Raw genomic sequence first — 21,172 nt, forward strand, 5'->3', positions numbered from 1 at the left:
ACTATTATTCTCAAAATTTTCCAAAAAAATAAAAGAGGAAGGAAAACTTCCGAATTCAATCTATGAGGCCAGCCTTACCCTTATACCAAAGACTCCACTAAGAAAGAGAACTACAGGCCACTATCTCTGATGACCATAGATGCAAAAATCTTCAACAAATTACTGGCAAACTGAGGTGCCTGGGTGCCTCAGTCGGTTAAGCATCTGACTTGAACTCAGGTCATGATCTCACAATTCATGGATTCAAGCCTCACATTGGGCTCTGTGCTGACAGTTCAGAGCGTGGAGCCTGGTTCAGATTCTATATCTCCTCTCTCTGCTCCTCCCTGACTCATGCTCTGTCTCTCTCAAAAATAAATAAACATTAAAAAAAATTTTTTAATACTGGACAAACCAAATGCAACCATACATTAAAAAAATTATCCACCGTGATCAAGTGGGATTTATTCCTGAGTTGCAAAATTGACAAATTGGCAGTGGCTCAGTATTCACAAATCAATCCACATGATACACCACATCAATAAGAGAAAGGATAAGAACCATATGATCATTTCAATAGATGTGGAAGAAGCATCTGACAAAGAGCAATATCCATTCACAATAAAAATCCTCAACAAAGTAGGTTTAGAGAGGGTAATAAGTCAACATAATAAAGGCCATATATGAAAAACCCACAGCCAACATCATCTTCAAGGGGGAAATGTTGAGAACATTTCCTCTAAGGTCAGGAACAAGGCAAGTATCTCCAGTCTATTACAATAAAGAAGTAAAATTTTCACTACTTGTAGATGACATGATCCTCTACATGGAAAACTCAAAAGACTCCACCAAAAAAACTACAAGAAGTGATAAACAAATTCAGTAAGGTTGCAAGATACAAAATCAAATACAGAAATATGTTGCATTTCTATACACCAATAATGAAGTGGTGAAAGAGATATTAAAAAACAATCCCATTTACAATTATATCCAAAATAAGAAGATAAATTTATACTAGGAATAAACTTAACTAAAGAGGTGAAAGATCTATACTCTGAAAACTATAAAACATTGATGAAAGAAATTGAAGATGACACAAAGAAATGGAAAGACATCCCATGCTCATGGACTAGAAGAACAAATATTGTTAAAATGTCTATACTGCCCAGGGTGCCTGGATGGCTTAGTCAGTTAAGCGTCTGACTTCAGCTCAGGTCATGATCTCATAGCACATGGATTTGAGCCCCATGTCAGGCTGACAGCTTGGAGCCTGGAGCCTGCTTTGGATTCTGTCTCCCTCTCTCTCTCTGCCCCTCCCTGCTCGCTTGCGCATGCGCTCTCTTTCTCTTGCTCTCTCTCTCTCTTGCTCTCAAAAATAAATAAACATTTTTAAAAAATTATATATATACTGTCCAAAGCAATCTACACATTTAATGAAATCCCTATCAAAATATCAACAACATTTTTCACAGATCTAGGAAAATTCTGAAATTTCTATGGAACCACAGAAGACCCTGAATAGGCAAGGCAATCTTGAAAAGGCAAAGCAAAGCTAGAGACATCACAACTCCAGACTTCAGTTACATTACAAAGCTGTAGTAATCAAAGCAGTATGGTACTGGTGCAAAAATAGACACATGAAAAAATTGTTTATTATCAGCTATCATCAGGGAAATGCAAATCAAAACTATGAGATATCACCTCACACCTGTCATAACGGCTAAAATCAACAACACAAGAAACAAGTTTTAGAGAAGATATGTAGAAAAAGGAACCCACTTGCACTGTTGGTGGGAATGCAAACTCTGTGCAGCCAGTATTGAAAACAGTATGAAGATTCTTCAAAAAGTTAAAAATAGAACTACCTTACGATCCAGTAGTCGTACTACTGGGTACTTACCCAAAGAATATAAAACACTAATTCAAAGGGATACATGCACCCCTATTTATAGCAGCATTATTTACAATAGCCAACATATGAAAGCAAGCCAACTGTCCACATTGGTGAATGAATAAAGAAGATATGAGATATATATATAATGGAATATTATTCAGCCATAACAAGAATGAAATTTTTCTGTTTGTAACAACAAAGAAGGAACTAGAGAATATAAAGCTAAGAAAAATAACTCATAGAAAGATAAATACCTTACAATTTCACTCATGTGTGGAATATAAAAATCAAAACATACAAACAAGGCACAAAAAGAGAGGGAAGGAGGGACAAATCCAGAATAGATTGATTCGCTACAATAGTTGTTCTCTTAACTATAGAAAACAAACTGATGGTTGCCAGAGACAAAAGGGGGTGAGGGAATGTGTTAAATAGGTGATAGGGGTTAATGAGAGCACTTGTCATGATGAGCACAGGGTAGTGTATGGAATAGCTGAATCACTGTATTGTACACCTGAAACTAATATAACACCATATGTTAACTACCTGAAATTCAAATTAAACTTTTAAAAAAGAACTAAATATATATACATATATATATATATAATGAGAAACATCTTAAAGAGTCTTAGGTTCCATGCTGTCATTGAGACTTTTTTTTCCGTAAGTGATGGGCAGCCAACAAGGAAGTGGTGAGAAGGTGAAGAGGGGCTGACATGAAGCACCAAATGCTGCTAATGGTCTCCTTGGAATGATGTGGATGTTGGAGTGGGAGTGGGTAAGAGGGCAGATGGGTTGGGCAAGAACCTTGGAGAAGNGCAATGAAACTAGAATGGTGACAATTTAAAACCTGAAATTACGGAGTGATGCAGAAGTCTCAACTCAAGTTAATAGGCAACAATTTGTTTTGACATACGATTTCTTTGTGTGTGTGTGTGTGTGTGTGTGTGTGTGAGCCCGCGTGCCTGTGCTTTCACTCTCTTGCTTCTCCTTTTATTTTTTTCTTTCATAATTTATTGTCAAATTGGTTTCCATATAACAGCCAGTGCTCATCCCAACAGGTGCCCTCCTCCATGCTCATCACCCCCCTTCTCCTCTTCCCGACCCCCATCAGTCCTCAGTTTGTTCTCAGTATTCAAGAGTCTTTCATGGTTTGCCTCCCTCCCTCTCCCCAACTGTTTTCCCCTTCTCCTCCCCCATAGTCCTCTGTTAAGTTTCTCCTCATCCACTTATAAGTGAAAACATATGGTATCTGTCTTTCTCCGCCTGACTTATTTCGCTCAGCATAACACCCTCGAGTTCCATCTACATTGCTACAAATGGCCAGACATATGATTTCAAAGGTGTGTGATTTTATCCTAAGTTTATATATCACCTCAGGGGGAGAAAGGTAGACAGGATGGGCCCAGTTCAACTGGCAGAGTGCAACCAAAATCAAAGAGGAGAAAAGTCAGTGTGTCCCTAGAAAGCAGCTCCAGGTGAATGACCTCAGTGCAAGCTGATTTAGGAAGGAGAGAAGGTGATCTAGTGGAGGAACTCTCCAGGAACTAAGAAAGAATGGAGATGGAGCCTGTATGTGATGAGGAAAATAGAGCAAGGTCTATTTAGGCAAGGCACTTAGGTCTGCCTGAGGTCATTCACCTGGAGCTGCTTTTTAGCGACACACTGACTTTTCTCCTCTTTGATTTTGGTTGCCCGCTATTGTTTTGTTCCTCCTTCCTCTGATCCTGAAGCTAGCTCCAACTTTTCCGTTCCACAGGGACCTGAGGGGACTGACTCCCCTGTGGCCCCCGCCTAGCCTTCCCTGGAGATGGGCAATGCTGCCAAGGTGTCCTTGTGCAGTGGGATAAAACTCAATCCCTCTGCCACAAAGGTATTCTGGGCTCTTGCAGGATGTGGACTAGTGGAGCAGCCGGGAACAAAGGCCAGGGTGAGTAACCTGGGGCCCCAACACATCCTCTTCTCTACTTCCCAGGCGGATGACTGCCTGCACCTCAGCCTCAGGTGGAGATATCAGTGGGAAAGGCCTGCAAATAACACAGAAGAAAAAGGAAACTCAGTCTTGGACCATGAAAGATATTAGCCCCATCTCCTGCTTGGAGAAGAGGGCCTGAAAGAGGCTGCCTGCCTGAGGTTCAGGGAGTTTATAGCTCAGAGATAAACTCGAATCCCCGACCACATTCCAGGGAGAGATGTCCCTCAATAGTCTCTCCAGAGAGGAGTGGATGAGAAAATGTGCCAAGTTCTCTTCCCATCTGGCATTCTGAGGCCATCTGAGCTCTGGTTCAGCATCTCAGCTAATCCTTGTCCTTGTGGGGACCAGTATTTCTCCACAGGCATTCCTCATCACACTGGTCTGGTTGGGAGGGACCCATGGTGGCCATTTGGTGGTATGGAATAAAGCTGTTTACTAGGACTCTGAACCAAGCAGGGCAAGAGAGCTGGGAAGCCTCATCTTCCCTCAATTCCCTTGTTTTCAATACTGTCTGTCTGTCATTTCTGTCTGCATCTATGAGTCCAGAATCCTGTTCGGAGAATTTTTCCAGAAAGGAAACTGTCTTCTGCAAGAATGAATATAGCTGTTCCCTATAAAATCATCCTGTTTTCAATCCCATTCCTCACTCTTACCTTCATCAACTCTAACTTTAGTCCTTTTGAAATGCATGTGTNGTCTGCCTGAGGTCATTCACCTGGAGCTGCTTTTTAGCGACACACTGACTTTTCTCCTCTTTGATTTTGGTTGCCCGCTATTGTTTTGTTCCTCCTTCCTCTGATCCTGAAGCTAGCTCCAACTTTTCCGTTCCACAGGGACCTGAGGGGACTGACTCCCCTGTGGCCCCCGCCTAGCCTTCCCTGGAGATGGGCAATGCTGCCAAGGTGTCCTTGTGCAGTGGGATAAAACTCAATCCCTCTGCCACAAAGGTATTCTGGGCTCTTGCAGGATGTGGACTAGTGGAGCAGCCGGGAACAAAGGCCAGGGTGAGTAACCTGGGGCCCCAACACATCCTCTTCTCTACTTCCCAGGCGGATGACTGCCTGCACCTCAGCCTCAGGTGGAGATATCAGTGGGAAAGGCCTGCAAATAACACAGAAGAAAAAGGAAACTCAGTCTTGGACCATGAAAGATATTAGCCCCATCTCCTGCTTGGAGAAGAGGGCCTGAAAGAGGCTGCCTGCCTGAGGTTCAGGGAGTTTATAGCTCAGAGATAAACTCGAATCCCCGACCACATTCCAGGGAGAGATGTCCCTCAATAGTCTCTCCAGAGAGGAGTGGATGAGAAAATGTGCCAAGTTCTCTTCCCATCTGGCATTCTGAGGCCATCTGAGCTCTGGTTCAGCATCTCAGCTAATCCTTGTCCTTGTGGGGACCAGTATTTCTCCACAGGCATTCCTCATCACACTGGTCTGGTTGGGAGGGACCCATGGTGGCCATTTGGTGGTATGGAATAAAGCTGTTTACTAGGACTCTGAACCAAGCAGGGCAAGAGAGCTGGGAAGCCTCATCTTCCCTCAATTCCCTTGTTTTCAATACTGTCTGTCTGTCATTTCTGTCTGCATCTATGAGTCCAGAATCCTGTTCGGAGAATTTTTCCAGAAAGGAAACTGTCTTCTGCAAGAATGAATATAGCTGTTCCCTATAAAATCATCCTGTTTTCAATCCCATTCCTCACTCTTGCCTTCATCAACTCTAACTTTAGTCCTTTTGAAATGCATGTGTTGCATAACCTCCTCTCTACAAACTTGATCTTCTATTTCTTCCAGTTTCTTTCCAATCTTCCTATGGTTATCTATTAACTATATTATTGTTGATATACCTTATATACCATTCTGTTCTGCTGTCACTGTCAGATAATATATTTTTAATTCATTACTATCATTTAAATTAGATTTTGGAAAGAGCAGAGATAAAGGTTTGTGTGCAATTCACCATGTTTAACTAAAAAACTCTTCCCATTAAATGTTACTCATTAGAGAATAAAACTACTGATTTGTTAATGTTTTATAACAGAAAATAATAAAATCCTCCCTCAAAATTAATTTGTGGATAAACTTGATCTCTATATACCCATATCCAACTACCATAATCATCAGCTCATAGCCACTCTTGGCAGTGTGGCTCCAACAATTCCTGCCACTAGTGCCCCCCCAAGCCCCCAATTATTTTGAAGTCAATGTAAGTCATTGTGTCCTTCTTTATTTTACAAATTTTTCATATCTTAAAACATAGGCATAGTTTTATAATTGTACCAAAAATAAAAGATCATCATCAAGAATTCAACCAATATTTATATTTCCCCAATTATCTGGTAAGAGTACTTTTTTAATGCTAGTTTGCTCACCTTTTTTATTTGATTTGTTCAAAACAAGACCCTAACAAGTTTCGTCCATTGGATTTGGTTGATATGAGTCAAGTCTTTCTTAATCTATACGTTTTCACCCTTTCTTTTTTTATTTTCTTGTACTTATTAGTGGAAGAAACTGGAATTTTGTCCTAGAAGCTTTTGGTTTTGTTGTAGTTTCAATTTTTCTTACTCTATCTCTTGGTGTCTTTTAACACATCTGCTAGTCTGGTGTCTCTTCTATTCTCTATAAATTGGTAGTCAGATATGATTCAGGCTTCTTATTTTAGTAAAATACAGTAAATAGTTTTCTCTCATTTGTGATAATATCAGCCTATGAAAATTTGTTGCCATTATTTCATTGGGTTGTTAAAAAGTAGGGGCGCCTGGATAAGGCTCAGTCGGATAAGTGTCCGACTTTGTCTCAGGTCATGATCTCACAGTTCGTGGGTTCGAGTTCCACGTCGGGCTCTGTGCTGACAGTTAGCTCAGAGCCTGGAGCCTGCTTTGAATTCTGTGTCTCCCTCCCTCTGACCCTCCCCTGCTGATGCGCGCTCTCTCTCTCTCTCTCTCTCACTCTCTCTCTCTCTCAAAAGTAAATAAAACATTGGAGAAAATTTTAAAAATAATATAAAAAATAAAAAGTAATAACTTCAGAGGTCCCTGAGTGGGTCAGTAGGTTAAGTATCTGACTTCAACTTCGGCTCAGGTCATGATCTCATAGCTCTTGAGTTTGTGTCCCTGTTCTGCTCTGTGCTGAAAGCTGAGAGTCTGCAGTCTGCTTCAGATTCTGTCTCTGGTTCTCTCTGCCCCTCCCTCACTCACACTCTTTCTCCCTCTCAAAAATAAATTAATATTAAAAAAAGAAAAGTAATACTTCAGTTTCACTTTCTTATGAGCTGAGATGCTTCTATATAGAGAAAGTTTCCTTCTTCAGTTATTTTTTTCACACCGTGTCACAATTTGTAGAAGAAAAGTAGGCTATTTGCCAGTTTTCAGAATACTGTGTGCCTAGCCTTACTAACCTCATTCTTTCTCTCTTTCCTCCTGCCCCTCAGTGTGTTTCAATCTCTAGCAATTATTTTATTCTCCACTGATGCTTAGTTGACCCATATTTGACAAGTGGGAGCCTTTCTGAGTTGACTTCTTACCTTCAGAGTAAGGTGATTACATTGGCTAAATATGGCATAACTATCACAGGGTTCACAGTAAAATCCCTTTTGGCTCACAGATTTATTTTGGGTGGGTTTTCAAATTTCTGTTAAAACATATTTCAGTGGTGGTTTCCTTTATGTTGTTTTTATTGACTTAACATTAGAGTGTTTTTTGTTTGCTTATTTACTTATTTATCTGTTTGGCAATTTAAGGTGAATTCAAGAAGGAAAGATATTGGTATAATGCCCATGCATTAACCTTTCAGGCTTCTACCATAAGTGTGTAATTTATTTCCATGAGGCCACTGTTTCTTATTTAAAATAGAGCATTTTTTGTTAGGCCCTTTAGGATCATCTCACATATTTTTAAAGAAAGCTCTGCTTTCCTCAATATATGAAGAAATCAGTGTTTCACATTACAAAATGATACTTTGATAGTCAATGGATTTAAATTATAGTTATTCTCTAGTTGGTTTCTAGATTGAGTCCATTTTTAAATCCCCTTTACATTTCTATTTGCTAATGTGCTAATTAGGAACTATGTCACCTAATATCAGAGCTGGTATATTTTCTAATGATTTTGTCTTGTCTTATTTTTTTGTCCAGACTGAAAAGGTCACACCGTTCTAGAGATCTCGACTGTTTTCCAAAGATGCTCCCTTCCCAGACCTATGTCAACATTTCCTTCTTCCAGCCACATGCCTTCCTGATGATTGGCATCCCAGGCCTGGAGTCTGGTCATGGATGGATCTCTATCCCCTTCTCTTTCATGTATACTGTGGCCCTCACTGGAAACTGCCTGATCCTCTTGGCTGTGACAAGGACTCCCAGCCTGCACCAGCCCATGTACTACTTTTTGTCCATGTTGGCCCTCACCGATGTGGGCCTCACCCTGTCCACACTGCCCACCACCTTGGCCGTGCTCTGGTTTGACCATCGGCTCATAGGCTTCAATGCCTGCCTGGTCCAGATGTTCTTCCTCCACTCCTTCTCTGTGGTGGAGTCATCAGTGCTCCTGGCCATGTCATTTGACCACTTTGTGGCCATCTCAAACCCTCTTCGCTATGCAGCTGTCCTCACCAATAATGTCATCATCAAGATTGGGATGGCCATTGTGGCCCGTGCTACCCTGTCTCTCTTCCCAGTGCCCTTCCTGCTTAAACGCCTGAACTTCTGCCCTAACAAAATCCTCTTGTCCCACTCCTTCTGTTTCCATGCAGATGTCATGAAATGGGCCTGTGCTGACATTACTGTCAACATCCTCTATGGACTTTATGTAGTTTTATCCACAGTGGGCATAGACTCTTTGCCTATTGTCCTGTCCTATACCCTTATTCTTTATACAGTGATGGGTCTGGCCTCTCCCAGAGAGCGTGCCCAGGCCCTCAACACATGTGTTTCTCATATATTAGCTGTTCTGATTTTCTACCTCCCAGTCATAGGAGTGTCAATGATCCACCATTTTGGAAGGCACCTGCCTCACATGGTACATGCTCTTATTGCCTATGTGTACCTGGTGGTGCCCCCTGTGCTCAACCCCATCATTTACAGTGTGAAATCCAAGCCCATCAGGGAGGCGATGCTCAGACTATTGAGAGAGAAGAGGCAAGGCTGATGAAACCAAGAAACAACCACAGAATCTGAGGAAAAACATGACCAGTCTTATGTCCAGAAAGCTCTCACTCAGATCCTTGACCCAAGGATTGCCAAGAGTATGACAGCAAATGGATACTCTCAGACTGATGGGCAACAAACCCCAAAGTCTTGATTCTTTCCTGAACTCATTAACTTCAGCTTTTTAATTCAATATTTACTTGTGTGAGAATCTGTGTCATTACTAGAGACAGTAAAATGAATCATACATGGTCTTGCCTCGCCATTGTCAGAAGATTCTAAATATACAATTACAATTAAATGTAATGAGGCTATGATAGGTACACACAAAATGCTATAGGAACCCAGAAATAGGTTTCCTGTCTTACCTAGAAGAAATGAGAAATGATTCAGGGAAGAAGGAGACTGAAAGGTAATAAAGAGTTTGTCAGGCAGAAAAAGCAGGCAAGGGGAAGACACACCTACTAAAGGGAAAATAATGTAAAAAACAAAAAACACTGAGATGTGGAATTATCTGCTGGGTTTGCAGAAAGGTGAGTAGCCAGATGTGGCTCAGCATAATCGGTGTGTGGGTGTTGGAGAGAGAATGGCAAAAGATGAACTAGAAATGATGAGCAGTGGTGAGACTCCTCAGGGCCCTTTAGGCCTCATGGAAACGTCTCCTCTCATTCCTGGTTTAAGAGTCAGCCATGGAAAGGGTATTGCATCTTTAAAGGTTGCACAGACTTAACTGTGTGCTATAAGTTAGAAAAGTGAAAGGGGAGGAAAAAAAGTGCAAGAAAGGCATTTAGGAGGTTGATGTAACAGTCTGGGGAAAAGAGAATGGAGGCTAAAAGTAAGTCAATAAGGAAAAATTAAATATATTTATTAAAATTTTATCTCTACCTTCCTCTTCTTTTTTCCTTTGAAAGTGCCAGAAGCAATGAGCAAACCTAGGGCCCACATACTGGTTTTTAAAAACCAATTCCCACAATTCCCTGGGATCCTTGGGGCCATGGCTAATTCCAGGTATGAAGCAGAAAAAACATAAGGTCATACTGGAATAGCTTATGTGCCTAAAGCCGTAAAGAACACTAAGACAGTGGAGTCATGTGAAAAAAACAAAAAACAGAAAACCCCCACAAACTCATTTGAAGAAGCTACCAGTGGATATATGTGTGTCAATTAGAACATTAAAAATAATTTTGACAGCAGGTGGTTATAGCAAATTGACTCACTCAAAGTGTGAGTGCATAGTGATTCAAAACAAAGAGGAAGAAAAGAAGGAAAAAACAACTCTTCTTTAGAAAGTACTGATAGATTTAGAAAATTACCTTTTTGCCACTTTTAATGTAATTTTAAAATAATCAACAAATGTTTAAAAGATATTGGGAAACAATATTCACACAGTCTTAAAGTATCACTGCACAGCCTTTTTACTAAATAGAAGAGGATGAATGTACCTTTACAAAAAAGAAATTGGTAATTACCACCTTAAGAAAGTGATCAAATTTAGCTTAACCAGTAATAAGATAATCTGACCTTATATACCTTCTGATCTGAAAAATAAAAACACAAAATCATATACATGAAATTCCTACCAAAAAATATCCAACTTAAATCTAACCATGAGAAAGTAATCAGATATATCTTAAATATAAGAAGCACCACACACACCCTACCCCGTAATCTTAAAAAAGGCAATTCTGTAAAAACAATGTTGGAGAATTAATCTAAATTAAAAGAGATTAAACGGATACAACAACCAAAAACTACCATTAACCAGTAATTATTAGGACAATTGTGAAATCTGAATATGTACTGTATCTTGACAGTATTATTATGTTAGTATAATTTGCTTAGATTTGAAAATAGTTTTGTGATTATGTATGAGAATCCGCTTGTAGAAGGTCCATATTTAATGTTTATTGAGAAGGATTTCAATGTCTACAGTTTGCTTTCAAATGAATCTGCAGAGGGGAGCCTGGGTGGCTCAGTCGGTTGAGAGTCCAACTCCTGATTCTCTTTATTTCAGCTCAGGTAATGATCCCAGGGTCGTGGGATTGAGCTCTGCATCAGGCTCATGCTGAGTGTGGAGCTGGCTTAAAAATCTCTTTTTAATAAAATAAAGTTAATTTTTAAAAAAATAAAATTAATTTTTAAAAATGAGTCTGCAGAGGAGCATCTGTGTGGCTCAGTCGGTTAAGCGTCCAACTTCAGCTCAGGCCATGATCTCATGGTTCATGACTTTGAGCACTGTGTCAGGCTCTGTGCTGACAATTCAGGGCCTGGAGTCTGCTTTGGGCTCTGTATCTCCCTCTCTTTCTGTCCCTCCCCTACTCATGCTCTGTCTCTCTCTCTCTCTCTCAAAAAGAAATAAACATTAAAAAAGCTTTTTTAATGAATCTGCATAAAAAGTGTGTATGTGTATGGTATGTGTGTGTTTGTGTGTGTTTGCACTGTGTGGAATGGCCAGGAGGGAGAGAGCAAGCAAGCTCCATGCCCACGATCCTAATATCTCAAGAGAGACAGTAGTGTCTCAGGTAATTATTGAATGAATGCTGAGAGAGATCCTAAGACTAAGCCTTGGTAAGGTAATCCACTGGTGTTCAGAATACAGAATTAGAATACAGAGGAAGCAAAATAATTATATTTCCTATTGACTAGAATGTATTTTTCATTAAGACTTGACTTGGGATTTTCCCCACTCCCATCCTAAGCCAAGTCAGGGGTTTCAACAGTGATCCCCAAGCACCTAGTGCTTCCTTCAACTGTGGTACTTAATACACTATACTGTAAATAATTACGTTATATTTGAGATGTTAAATCCTTAAAGCTAGGGATCACTGCGGATGTTCTAGTTATTTCTTTGTTCTCAGTGCTTAACTTGGGCCTGGCACATAAAAACACGTTGCTTAAAAAATGATGTTTTAGCAGATGAACCAATGAAGACAGTGAAAGACACCATAAAGCTATGGGTCTGGTCAGAAATAAAGATGTTTGGGTGCAGGGTCTAGCACTCCTCCCTCAGTTTACCTCCAAATGTAGGCAGTAGAGGATGAACCCATAATTGCACAGCTCTGGTGAGTGGAACTCCCAGCTTATTTTTACTGCTGTAATAGTCACCGGCTACTTTCTCCACCTTAAGTGGAAGACTCTTGTCCTTCCAGGAAGAGATTAAAGGTTCTGTCTTCCATGTCTTGTTTCTTGATCTCCTGTCTTCTACTCTCTTTGCAGCTTGTACACATGTCTCTCAGAGAGCTTATCACTGCTATTGAAATCATCTCTTGTACTGATCTATTCTAGTTCCTGGAAGGCAATACCGATTCACTCATTAACGTTGAATGCCTTAATTAACCGTAAAAGGGATTGGCCCAGACATGGCTTCAGGAATATTATTTGAATAAACCCATTTATAAATAATAATTCCTGAACAAATATAGAGATGTCTATTTAACAGCTAGTTTCTACATTCACACCACACTCAAAAGCAATGAAAGCTATAAATAAAACCCTTCACAGCTGTGGAGCAAATGGTCATCCTTTGTTCCCAAAGGGTTCTTCTTGCTCACCTACAGTTTTCCCCAGGCCTTCCATGATTGCCTGAGATTATAATATTAGAGACTCTAGACTTTAGTTACACATCACTCTATTTTGCTTTGGCTCTTCAAGTTCATTGTCTCTGGTATAGAGACACCTTCATTCAAAGTCATCCTGAAGAGACCACTAGAGCAGGCCCCTTCTTCACTGACAGGTGCATTGGCAGAAAACTTAGCAAGTTGAAGTAGGATTTATAGGCTAATGTTAGGAAATACAGATGTTCTCTTAAGATTCTTCTGCAAATATTTCTTTGAATCCAGATATCAATTCTCTTGGCATACATCCAAAAGTAGAACTGCTAGATGATATGGTAATTCTACTTCTAATATTTTGAGTACCTGAATATTGTACCCATGGTGGCTACACCAGTTTACATAACTGTCAACAGTACACCAGGATTCCAACTTCTCCACATCCTCACCAATACTTGTTATCATTTGGGTTTCCTTCTCTTTTCTTCCTTTGATAACAGCAATCCTAACAGGTGTGGGATGATATCTCATCGTGGTTTTGATTTGCTTTTCCCTAATAATTAGTGGGTGAACACCTTTACACATATCTGTTGGCCCTTTGTATGTCTTTGGAGAAATATATATTCAATTTTTTTGCCCATTTTTTAATCAGGTTATTTAGATTTTTTTTGCTATTGAGTTGTAAGAGTTCCTCATATATATTTTTATATTAATCCTTTATCAGATGTGTGGTTTCTCACATTCCATGGGTTGCCTTTTTACTTTGTTGTTCCCTTTGCTATGCATTAATTTTTTAAGTTTGTTTCTTTGTTTGTTTATTGTGAGAGAGGGAGAAAGCCAGCAGGGGAGGGACAGAGAGAGAAGGGATCAGAGGATCCAAAGCTTGCTCTGTGCTGACAGCAGAGAGACCAATGCAAGGTTCAAACTCACAAATTGTGAGATCATGACCTAAGCCTAAGTCAGATGCTCACCCAACTGAGCCACTCAGGTGCTTCATGGGTATTAAATTTTTAGTTTGATGTAGTCTAATTTTGCTTTTATTGATTTTGCTTTTGGTGTCATATCCAATAAATTATTGTCAAGTCTAGTGTCATGAAGATTCTTATTTATGTTTTCTTCTATGAGTTTTATAATTCCAGCTCCATTTTTTATATATTGTGTAAGATAAGAGCTCGATGTCATTCATTTGCATGGAGATATCCAGTTTTACCCACAACATTTGTTAAAGAGACTGTGTTTTCCCGATTGTATATTCTAGGGACCCTTGTCAAAAACTGCATATATGTCATTCATTTCTGGGCCCTCTATCCCAAATGTCAGTTTTTATATGAGTAGTGTCTTTTTTTTAATTTTTAAAATAATCTCTACACCCAATGAGAGTCTTGAAGTCACAATCCTGAGATCAAAAGTTGCATGCTCTTCCAACTGAGACAGCCAGGTACCCCAGTACCATACTTTTTAAATACCTGTAGATTTGTAATGTGTTTTGAAATCAGGAAGGATGATGCCTCCAGATTTTTTCCTCTCTCTCAAAACTACTTTGACTATTTTGGGTCTCTTGTGGTTCCATATGAATTTTAAGATTTTTTTTTCCTATTTCTGTAAAAAATGTCATTGAGATTTTGATAGGAATTGCACTGAATTCATAGATCACTTTGCACAATATGAATATTTTGACAATATGAAATCTTTTAATCCATGAAATACAATATCTTTCCATTTATTTGTCTTAGTTTCTTTCATCAATGATTTGCAGTTTTCTGTGTATAAGTCTTTCATCTCTTGGTTAAGTATAGCCCTAAGTATTTTATTCTTTTTCATGCTATTGTTAAAGGGATTGTTTTAGTAATTTTCTATTTGAATATTTCACTGTTAGTATATAGAAAAACAACTGATTTTTGTATATTGATTTTGTTTCCTTCAACTTTACTATGTTTATTTATTAGTTCTAACAATTTTTTAATGGAGTTTTGGGAGTTTTCTACACATAAGATCATGTTGTCTGCAAAGAAAGATAATTTTACTTCCTATGTCCAATTTGATGCTTTTATGTCTTTTTCTTGTCTAATTGCTCTGATTAGGACTTTCAGTTCTATGTAGAACAGAAATGGAAAGAATGAGCATCTTTGCCTTGTTCTTGATGTGANGGCCCTCTATCCCAAATGTCAGTTTTTATATGAGTAGTGTCTTTTTTTTAATTTTTAAAATAATCTCTACACCCAATGAGAGTCTTGAAGTCACAATCCTGAGATCAAAAGTTGCATGCTCTTCCAACTGAGACAGCCAGGTACCCCAGTACCATACTTTTTAAATACCTGTAGATTTGTAATGTGTTTTGAAATCAGGAAGGATGATGCCTCCAGATTTTTTCCTCTCTCTCAAAACTACTTTGACTATTTTGGGTCTCTTGTGGTTCCATATGAATTTTAAGATTTTTTTTTCCTATTTCTGTAAAAAATGTCATTGAGATTTTGATAGGAATTGCACTGAATTCATAGATCACTTTGCACAATATGAATATTTTGACAATATGAAATCTTTTAATCCATGAAATACAATATCTTTCCATTTATTTGTCTTAGTTTCTTTCATCAATGATTTGCAGTTTTCTGTGTATAAGTCTTTCATCTCTTGGTTAAGTATAGCCCTAAGTATTTTATTCTTTTTCATGCTATTGTTAAAGGGATTGTTTTAGTAATTTTCTATTTGAATATTTCACTGTTAGTATATAGAAAAACAACTGATTTTTGTATATTGATTTTGTTTCCTTCAACTTTACTATGTTTATTTATTAGTTCTAACAATTTTTTAATGGAGTTTTGGGAGTTTTCTACACATAAGATCATGTTGTCTGCAAAGAAAGATAATTTTACTTCCTATGTCCAATTTGATGCTTTTATGTCTTTTTCTTGTCTAATTGCTCTGATTAGGACTTTCAGTTCTATGTAGAACAGAAATGGAAAGAATGAGCATCTTTGCCTTGTTCTTGATGTGAAAGGAAAATATTTTAGTTTTTCACTGTTGAGTATGATGTTAGTTGTGGGATTGTCATATATGTCCTTTATTATGTAGAGGTACATTCCTTACATATTTAGCACGTCCATTATCACTGAAACATTATTCATAATAGCCAAGATCCAACAATCCAAATGTCCATCAAAAGATGAATAAAGAAAATGTGGTATATATGTACTGTAGAATATTATTCAAGTCTTTAAAAAAAAAATGGAAATCCTCCCATTTGCAACAAGAAAACTTTAGGAATTGAGTGATATGTGTATTGGCTTGACTATGATGAAAATTCATGAATGTATGCATGTGTCCAAATTTATTAAATTAATACATTAATAATTTTTGCACATCAATTATACAGTAATAAAGCTGCCATGCACACACACACACACACACACAAACTATGGCATATCATCCCTGTAGCTTCTTAATATTTTCATTTCATCAATAAGAAAAAAAAAAGGAAACTCCTAGGGATGGAAGAAGATAGCAAGGAAAATTCCCTAAGTAGGAAGATACTCCGTATTTCTAAAAACATATAAACAGAGATATGAAAGCACCCAGGAAACATGTGTACCCCCGTTCATATCTCTCTATCTTGGGGCCCTTTATTCCCCATCTATCTTCTCAGGTTATTCAATACATATTTGCTGTGTAACAGAATGGGTCTTTCACAATGTCACATAAAGAACAGACACGGGAAGTGGCAATGCTTAGTCTGAATGAATAACCCTCGGGGCCAAGGAGAGAGTAGAGAGAAAGAGACATAGTGAATCCCATGTCTCTGAAAGGTACCATTTGGCAGGGCCAGAATGGCATTCTGTGTGACTCCAGATTCCTGATCTGATATCACTGAAGAGCACAGTAAAGGAAAAAAATTGAAATGCCACTAAAATTTCCTGCAGATGTGTTAGAATGGATGAACTTACAGATGAGGATACTACACCTCTCCTCAACATCTCAGTTGCTCAAATATCTCATTTTCTCTATAACCCTCTATGCCAACACATATATCCCACTCATTTTCCATTGCCCAAGAAAAAACAAGTATAGACTATCCTCTGGGCTACGGCTTGGATATCCCTGGAGAGTAGCAACTCACTAAGGTACCCAGCCAGTGGTATAAAGGTAGTGTCTTAGTTGCAGAGTTTTTCTGGCCTCCTTCAGGATGTGGAGAGGTGGAGAAGGCTGTGACAACAAGGTAAGTACCTTGGGGCCAAAATACAACCCCTTCTATATTACTTAGAAGGATGGAGGTCTGGTTAGTGAGTCTCAGATCCCTTCTCTTCAGCTGCTGCCAGAGGAGGAGACAATGGGAGAAGATGAGCACATATCAGAAGCAGGAAGAAATGTGAGGATTGGACTTCGAGAGACTGCAGGTCTATGCCCCTAGATGAGGCAGAGGAAATGAAGGTGTCTACTTGCCTAAAGCAGAGAAATCTCCTGATTCAGATAATTATTCCGAACTCCAGACTCTGTGTCCAAGAAAATTAGTACCCTTTTGTTTCTCTAGATAGGGCAACAGGATAAGTGAAATGTATTTCTTTTTCAGTCATTTATTTTCCAGTTATTAGGAGGAAGTTAAACTATCCCCTACATTATGCATTTGTTTGGAGGATATATTAGCGAATGTGTGTACATTCCTGGAATGGTTAAAAATACAAAGAGCTGAGAAGATGGGAAATAATTAATGAAATATTATATACAGCATTAAAAAATGTCTTCATAATAACAGCTGTCCTGTCATTGTCTTTCTGTCTAGCCAGACAGAAAAGGTCACATCTTTCAAGAGACCTCGACTGTTTTCCAAAGATGCTCCCTTCCCAGACCTATGTCAACATCTCCTTCTTCCAGCCACATGCCTTCCTGATGATTGGCATCCCAGGCCTGGAAGCTGTTCATGGATGGATCTCTATCCCCTTCTCTTCCATGTACACTGTGGCCCTCACTGGAAACTGCCTGATCCTCTTGGCTGTGACAAGGACTCCCAGCCTGCACCAGCCCATGTACTACTTCTTGTCCATGCTGGCCCTCACCGATGTGGGCCTCACCCTGTCCACACTGCCCACCACCTTGGCCGTGCTCTGGTTTGACCATCGGCTCATAGGCTTCAATGCCTGCCTGGTCCAGATGTTCTTCCTCCACTCCTTTTCTTCGGTGGAGTCGTCGGTGCTCCTGGCCATGTCATTTGACCGCTTTGTGGCCATCTCAAACCCTCTTCGCTATGCAGCTGTCCTCACCAATAATGTCATCATCAAGATTGGGATGGCCATTGTGGCCCGTGCTACCCTGTCTCTCTTCCCAGTGCCCTTCCTGCTTAAACGCCTGAACTTCTGCCCTAACAAAATCCTCTTGTCCCACTCCTTCTGTTTTCATCCTGATGTGATGAGAAAAGCCTGTGCTGACATCACCATCAACATCCTCTATGGGCTCTATGTGGTATTGTCAACTGGAGGCATAGACTCTCTGCTCATCATGCTATCCTATGCTCTCATCCTACATACAGTCCTGGGCCTGGCATCTCCTAGGGAGCGCATCCGAGCCTTCAACACCTGTGTCTCCCACATCCTGGCTGTCTTTGTCTTCTTCATTCCAGGCATTACCATGTCCATGATCCACCGTTTTGGGAGGCACTTGCCCCCCATTGTACATGCCCTGGTTGCCTATGTATACTTGGTGGTACCCCCTGTGCTCAACCCCATCATCTACAGTGTGAAATCCAAGCCTATTAGGAAGGCCACGCTTAGGATGCTAAAGAGAAAAGGCCAAGACTGATCAAACTATGAAATATAACTGGGTCTGGGTACCATAAAGAACTTGCTGTTGTACCTCACAGGAACCTGCTACACTCAGCAAGCATTGAAAATTCTTACTCAGGGCTAGACCATCAGGATTATTTACGTTTCAAATTTACATTCATGATTTGCTTTTTACCATAAATAGTGCTGAGAATTAAAGATTGAAAAATATATTAAACATGATCCTTTCTCTCCAGAAACACATTCTTGTATGAGCATAAAGTCAGCTAAATACAAAACCATCATACAGATACCATAATAAAGTTCTGTGCAAGAGGTTACTAGAGGAACTGCAAATTGGTAGTTGCCAGAAATTGCCTGGGAAGATCAGACAAACCTCTACAAAGGAGAGAATGCTTTTGATTTCACCTGGAAAAATGTGTAGGGTTTCTCTAGGCAAAGTAGGAATTCAGTAAGGAAGAGAAAAATCTAGGAAAAAGAGAAACATGAGAAAAGGCTCCACGTTTTGAAGAAGTAAACGTGTTCATGGAAAGTTAAGCATTCCTGCACTCATTCCTGCACTTCTTTATGTCTCTACTGCTCATTACATATATACAGGAGAGACTGTGGCATAAGGTTTGAAGAGGGAGTGGTATAGGATGAAGCCAGAAAGATTGTACAATTTGTACAGAATTATATAGGACTGCATATACTAACATAACTGTATACTAACTGTATATACTATGCTAAGTAGATTGTTTTGCCCAAAAACATATACACCATTTGTTAAATATTTTTCCTATAAAATTAGTTAGGAGTATGTATTGCAGGCTAAAAATGTGTTGACATACAAGCAAAACTAGAGCCAAAAAGGCTATCAGCTTAAGCTTTTATCTGGTCTCAGGGTCTTCCCTGACGCCATTTACTTTGCCTGCAATGTTCTCATCTCCCCACCATACCTACGTCTCATTTCTAGCTACACTTCTTATTACTTAAGTAGAAGCCTAATTTCTCAGGAAATCCTGTCCAATTCTCTTTTCCACATTATTCACTGGACTGTGTTTGTCTTCTATACAATATGCGCATGTGTGAGATATGAAACAGTCTATCACTTGACTAGACTCTAAACCCCTTGGGTGCCAAAATATACTCAGTTCCTAGCTGTGGTGGAATAATAGCTGCTTAATAATTTTTTTGAATGTATAAATGAATCTAAATGGGGAAATGGGCAATAGATTAATTAATTAAGAGATAACTTGGAGATGTTTATTCCAGGGAGCCTCTGGTCTTTCAGAAAAAAAAATACATATGAATAATTACAAAAGTTTGTGAAAAGGATTCTAGTTGAGTTTGGATAGCTGACCTGGAGATATGAGAGGTGCAAATGAACTGATCGAACTCAGGTTCCTCACCTAGTGAAGGTTTCCTACTTTTTCACCCTAAGGGATCTCCTCCTGGGTCCTTTTCTCAGAATTTACACCCTTCATACCTCAGTGAAATACTCTGGCTCCATAAAGAATTTTTCCAGGAAAAAAAGTACAATACTAAGATTTGTTAATATATTTCTGCTTGAGTATACCTTCATACAAAGTGAAGGCTGAAAAGGGATGTCTGTCTTTCTTCTTACCCAACCCCCATCCTTCCAAAAGTATGAGAGTCAATATCACAATATCTTAATATATAGTGCCTGCACTGGGTTATAGTGGTTAAGGACACAAACTGTAGAGTCAGGAAACAAACCTTATTCAAATTCTAAATCTGTCTCTTATACTTACCAGCTATCTAACTTGGGAGGATTTTACCTTTTATGTATTAACAAATTGTTTTTTCTTTAGCGACCACTATGTGCCAAGCACTCTGCTAGTTGATCAGAATATAAAGGTACCAAAACCAGGCTTGATAATCATGGAAGGAATACATATCAATGAAATATCTCTGACTTCTTCTGTCACCAGCTGCAGAAATGTCCCTTCTTTTAAAGGCTCTTGTAATTATCTCAGCCCATTAAGATATAAACATCCTGACTTAAGGTCAGCTGTGCCATATAACACAACACAATCACAGGAGTAGTATTTTACCAAATTCGAAGACTTGGGGGGCTAGACTAAATGTGTACTGAAATAAATGTAAATTTGCAATGAATTAAGGGCTATCCATTTAGGCTCCTCTTCCCCCAGTAGACTCTAAGTTCAGTGAAGGAATAGTCTAAACCACATTGCATTCTCAATGCAAGGTTTTCACTCATTTTAATAGCACTTAATATTAACAACACTAAAAATGTATTCAGTGACCAGTTTTCCACTGCTGCATTAAAAAATTACAAAAAAATAGTATCTTAAAATAACACCCATTTATTACCTCACATTCTGAAGGTCAGAGGTATGGATGGGTTTGGCTAGATTCCCTAACTGGGGGTCTCTTATATAAGGTCAAAATCAAGGTATCAGTCAACAGGATTCTTGCCTGTTAGCCCTGGAAAAGAATCTGTTTCCAAGTTTATTTGAGCTGTTGGAAGAAGCCAGTTCCTTGAGGTTGTGCAACTGCTGTCTATTCCTCAGTTCCTTAAGGCTACACACACTCCTTTTCACATGACCCCTTTCAATACCAAATCAGCAACAATGCATCACGTTCTTCTCTAACTTTGACTGTCTCTAACTTCTGTCACTAGGTAGCTGCAGGAATGTCTCTTCTTCTAAGGGCTCATGTGTGCTTAAGCCCACATATCTTAAAGTCAGCTGTGCCACATAATAACATAATCACAGATTTGATATTTCACATACACAAAAGTTTTGGGAACTAGAACAGGATATTTTTGTGGTGTGTTTTAGAATTCTGCCCACCACGGTGACTAAATAAATAAATTAACAGATAGATGGTTCTATGAAAGTAC

The 21,172-nt window shown here is 39.1% G+C and overlaps 2 protein-coding genes across 2 annotated transcripts; both read left to right on the forward strand.

Moving 5' to 3' along the window:
* Window positions 1-8,019: 8,019 nt before the first annotated feature.
* LOC144223515 (olfactory receptor 51I2-like) lies at window positions 8,020-8,982 on the forward strand. The gene has a single exon (XM_077754235.1). It carries the CDS (start codon window positions 8,020-8,022, stop codon window positions 8,980-8,982), a length of 963 nt encoding a protein of 320 aa, XP_077610361.1.
* Window positions 8,983-17,356: 8,374 nt separating this feature from the next.
* Window positions 17,357-18,319, forward strand: LOC144223514 (olfactory receptor 51I2-like). The gene has a single exon (XM_077754234.1). The coding sequence runs from the start codon at window positions 17,357-17,359 to the stop codon at window positions 18,317-18,319; it is 963 nt and encodes a 320-aa protein (XP_077610360.1).
* The last annotated feature ends 2,853 nt before the right edge of the window (window positions 18,320-21,172 follow it).

This window comes from Crocuta crocuta, unplaced genomic scaffold (genome assembly GCF_008692635.1).
Source record: "Crocuta crocuta isolate KB4526 unplaced genomic scaffold, BGI_CrCroc_1.0 scaffold1569, whole genome shotgun sequence".
Lineage (NCBI taxonomy): Eukaryota > Metazoa > Chordata > Mammalia > Carnivora > Hyaenidae > Crocuta > Crocuta crocuta.

What these genes read in the sequence shown, in the direction of transcription:
- LOC144223515 (XM_077754235.1), top strand. Translation starts at nt 8,020, where the DNA reads ATGCTCCCTTCCCAGACCTATGTCAACATTTCCTTCTTCCAGCCACAT.
- LOC144223514 (XM_077754234.1), top strand. Translation starts at nt 17,357, where the DNA reads ATGCTCCCTTCCCAGACCTATGTCAACATCTCCTTCTTCCAGCCACAT.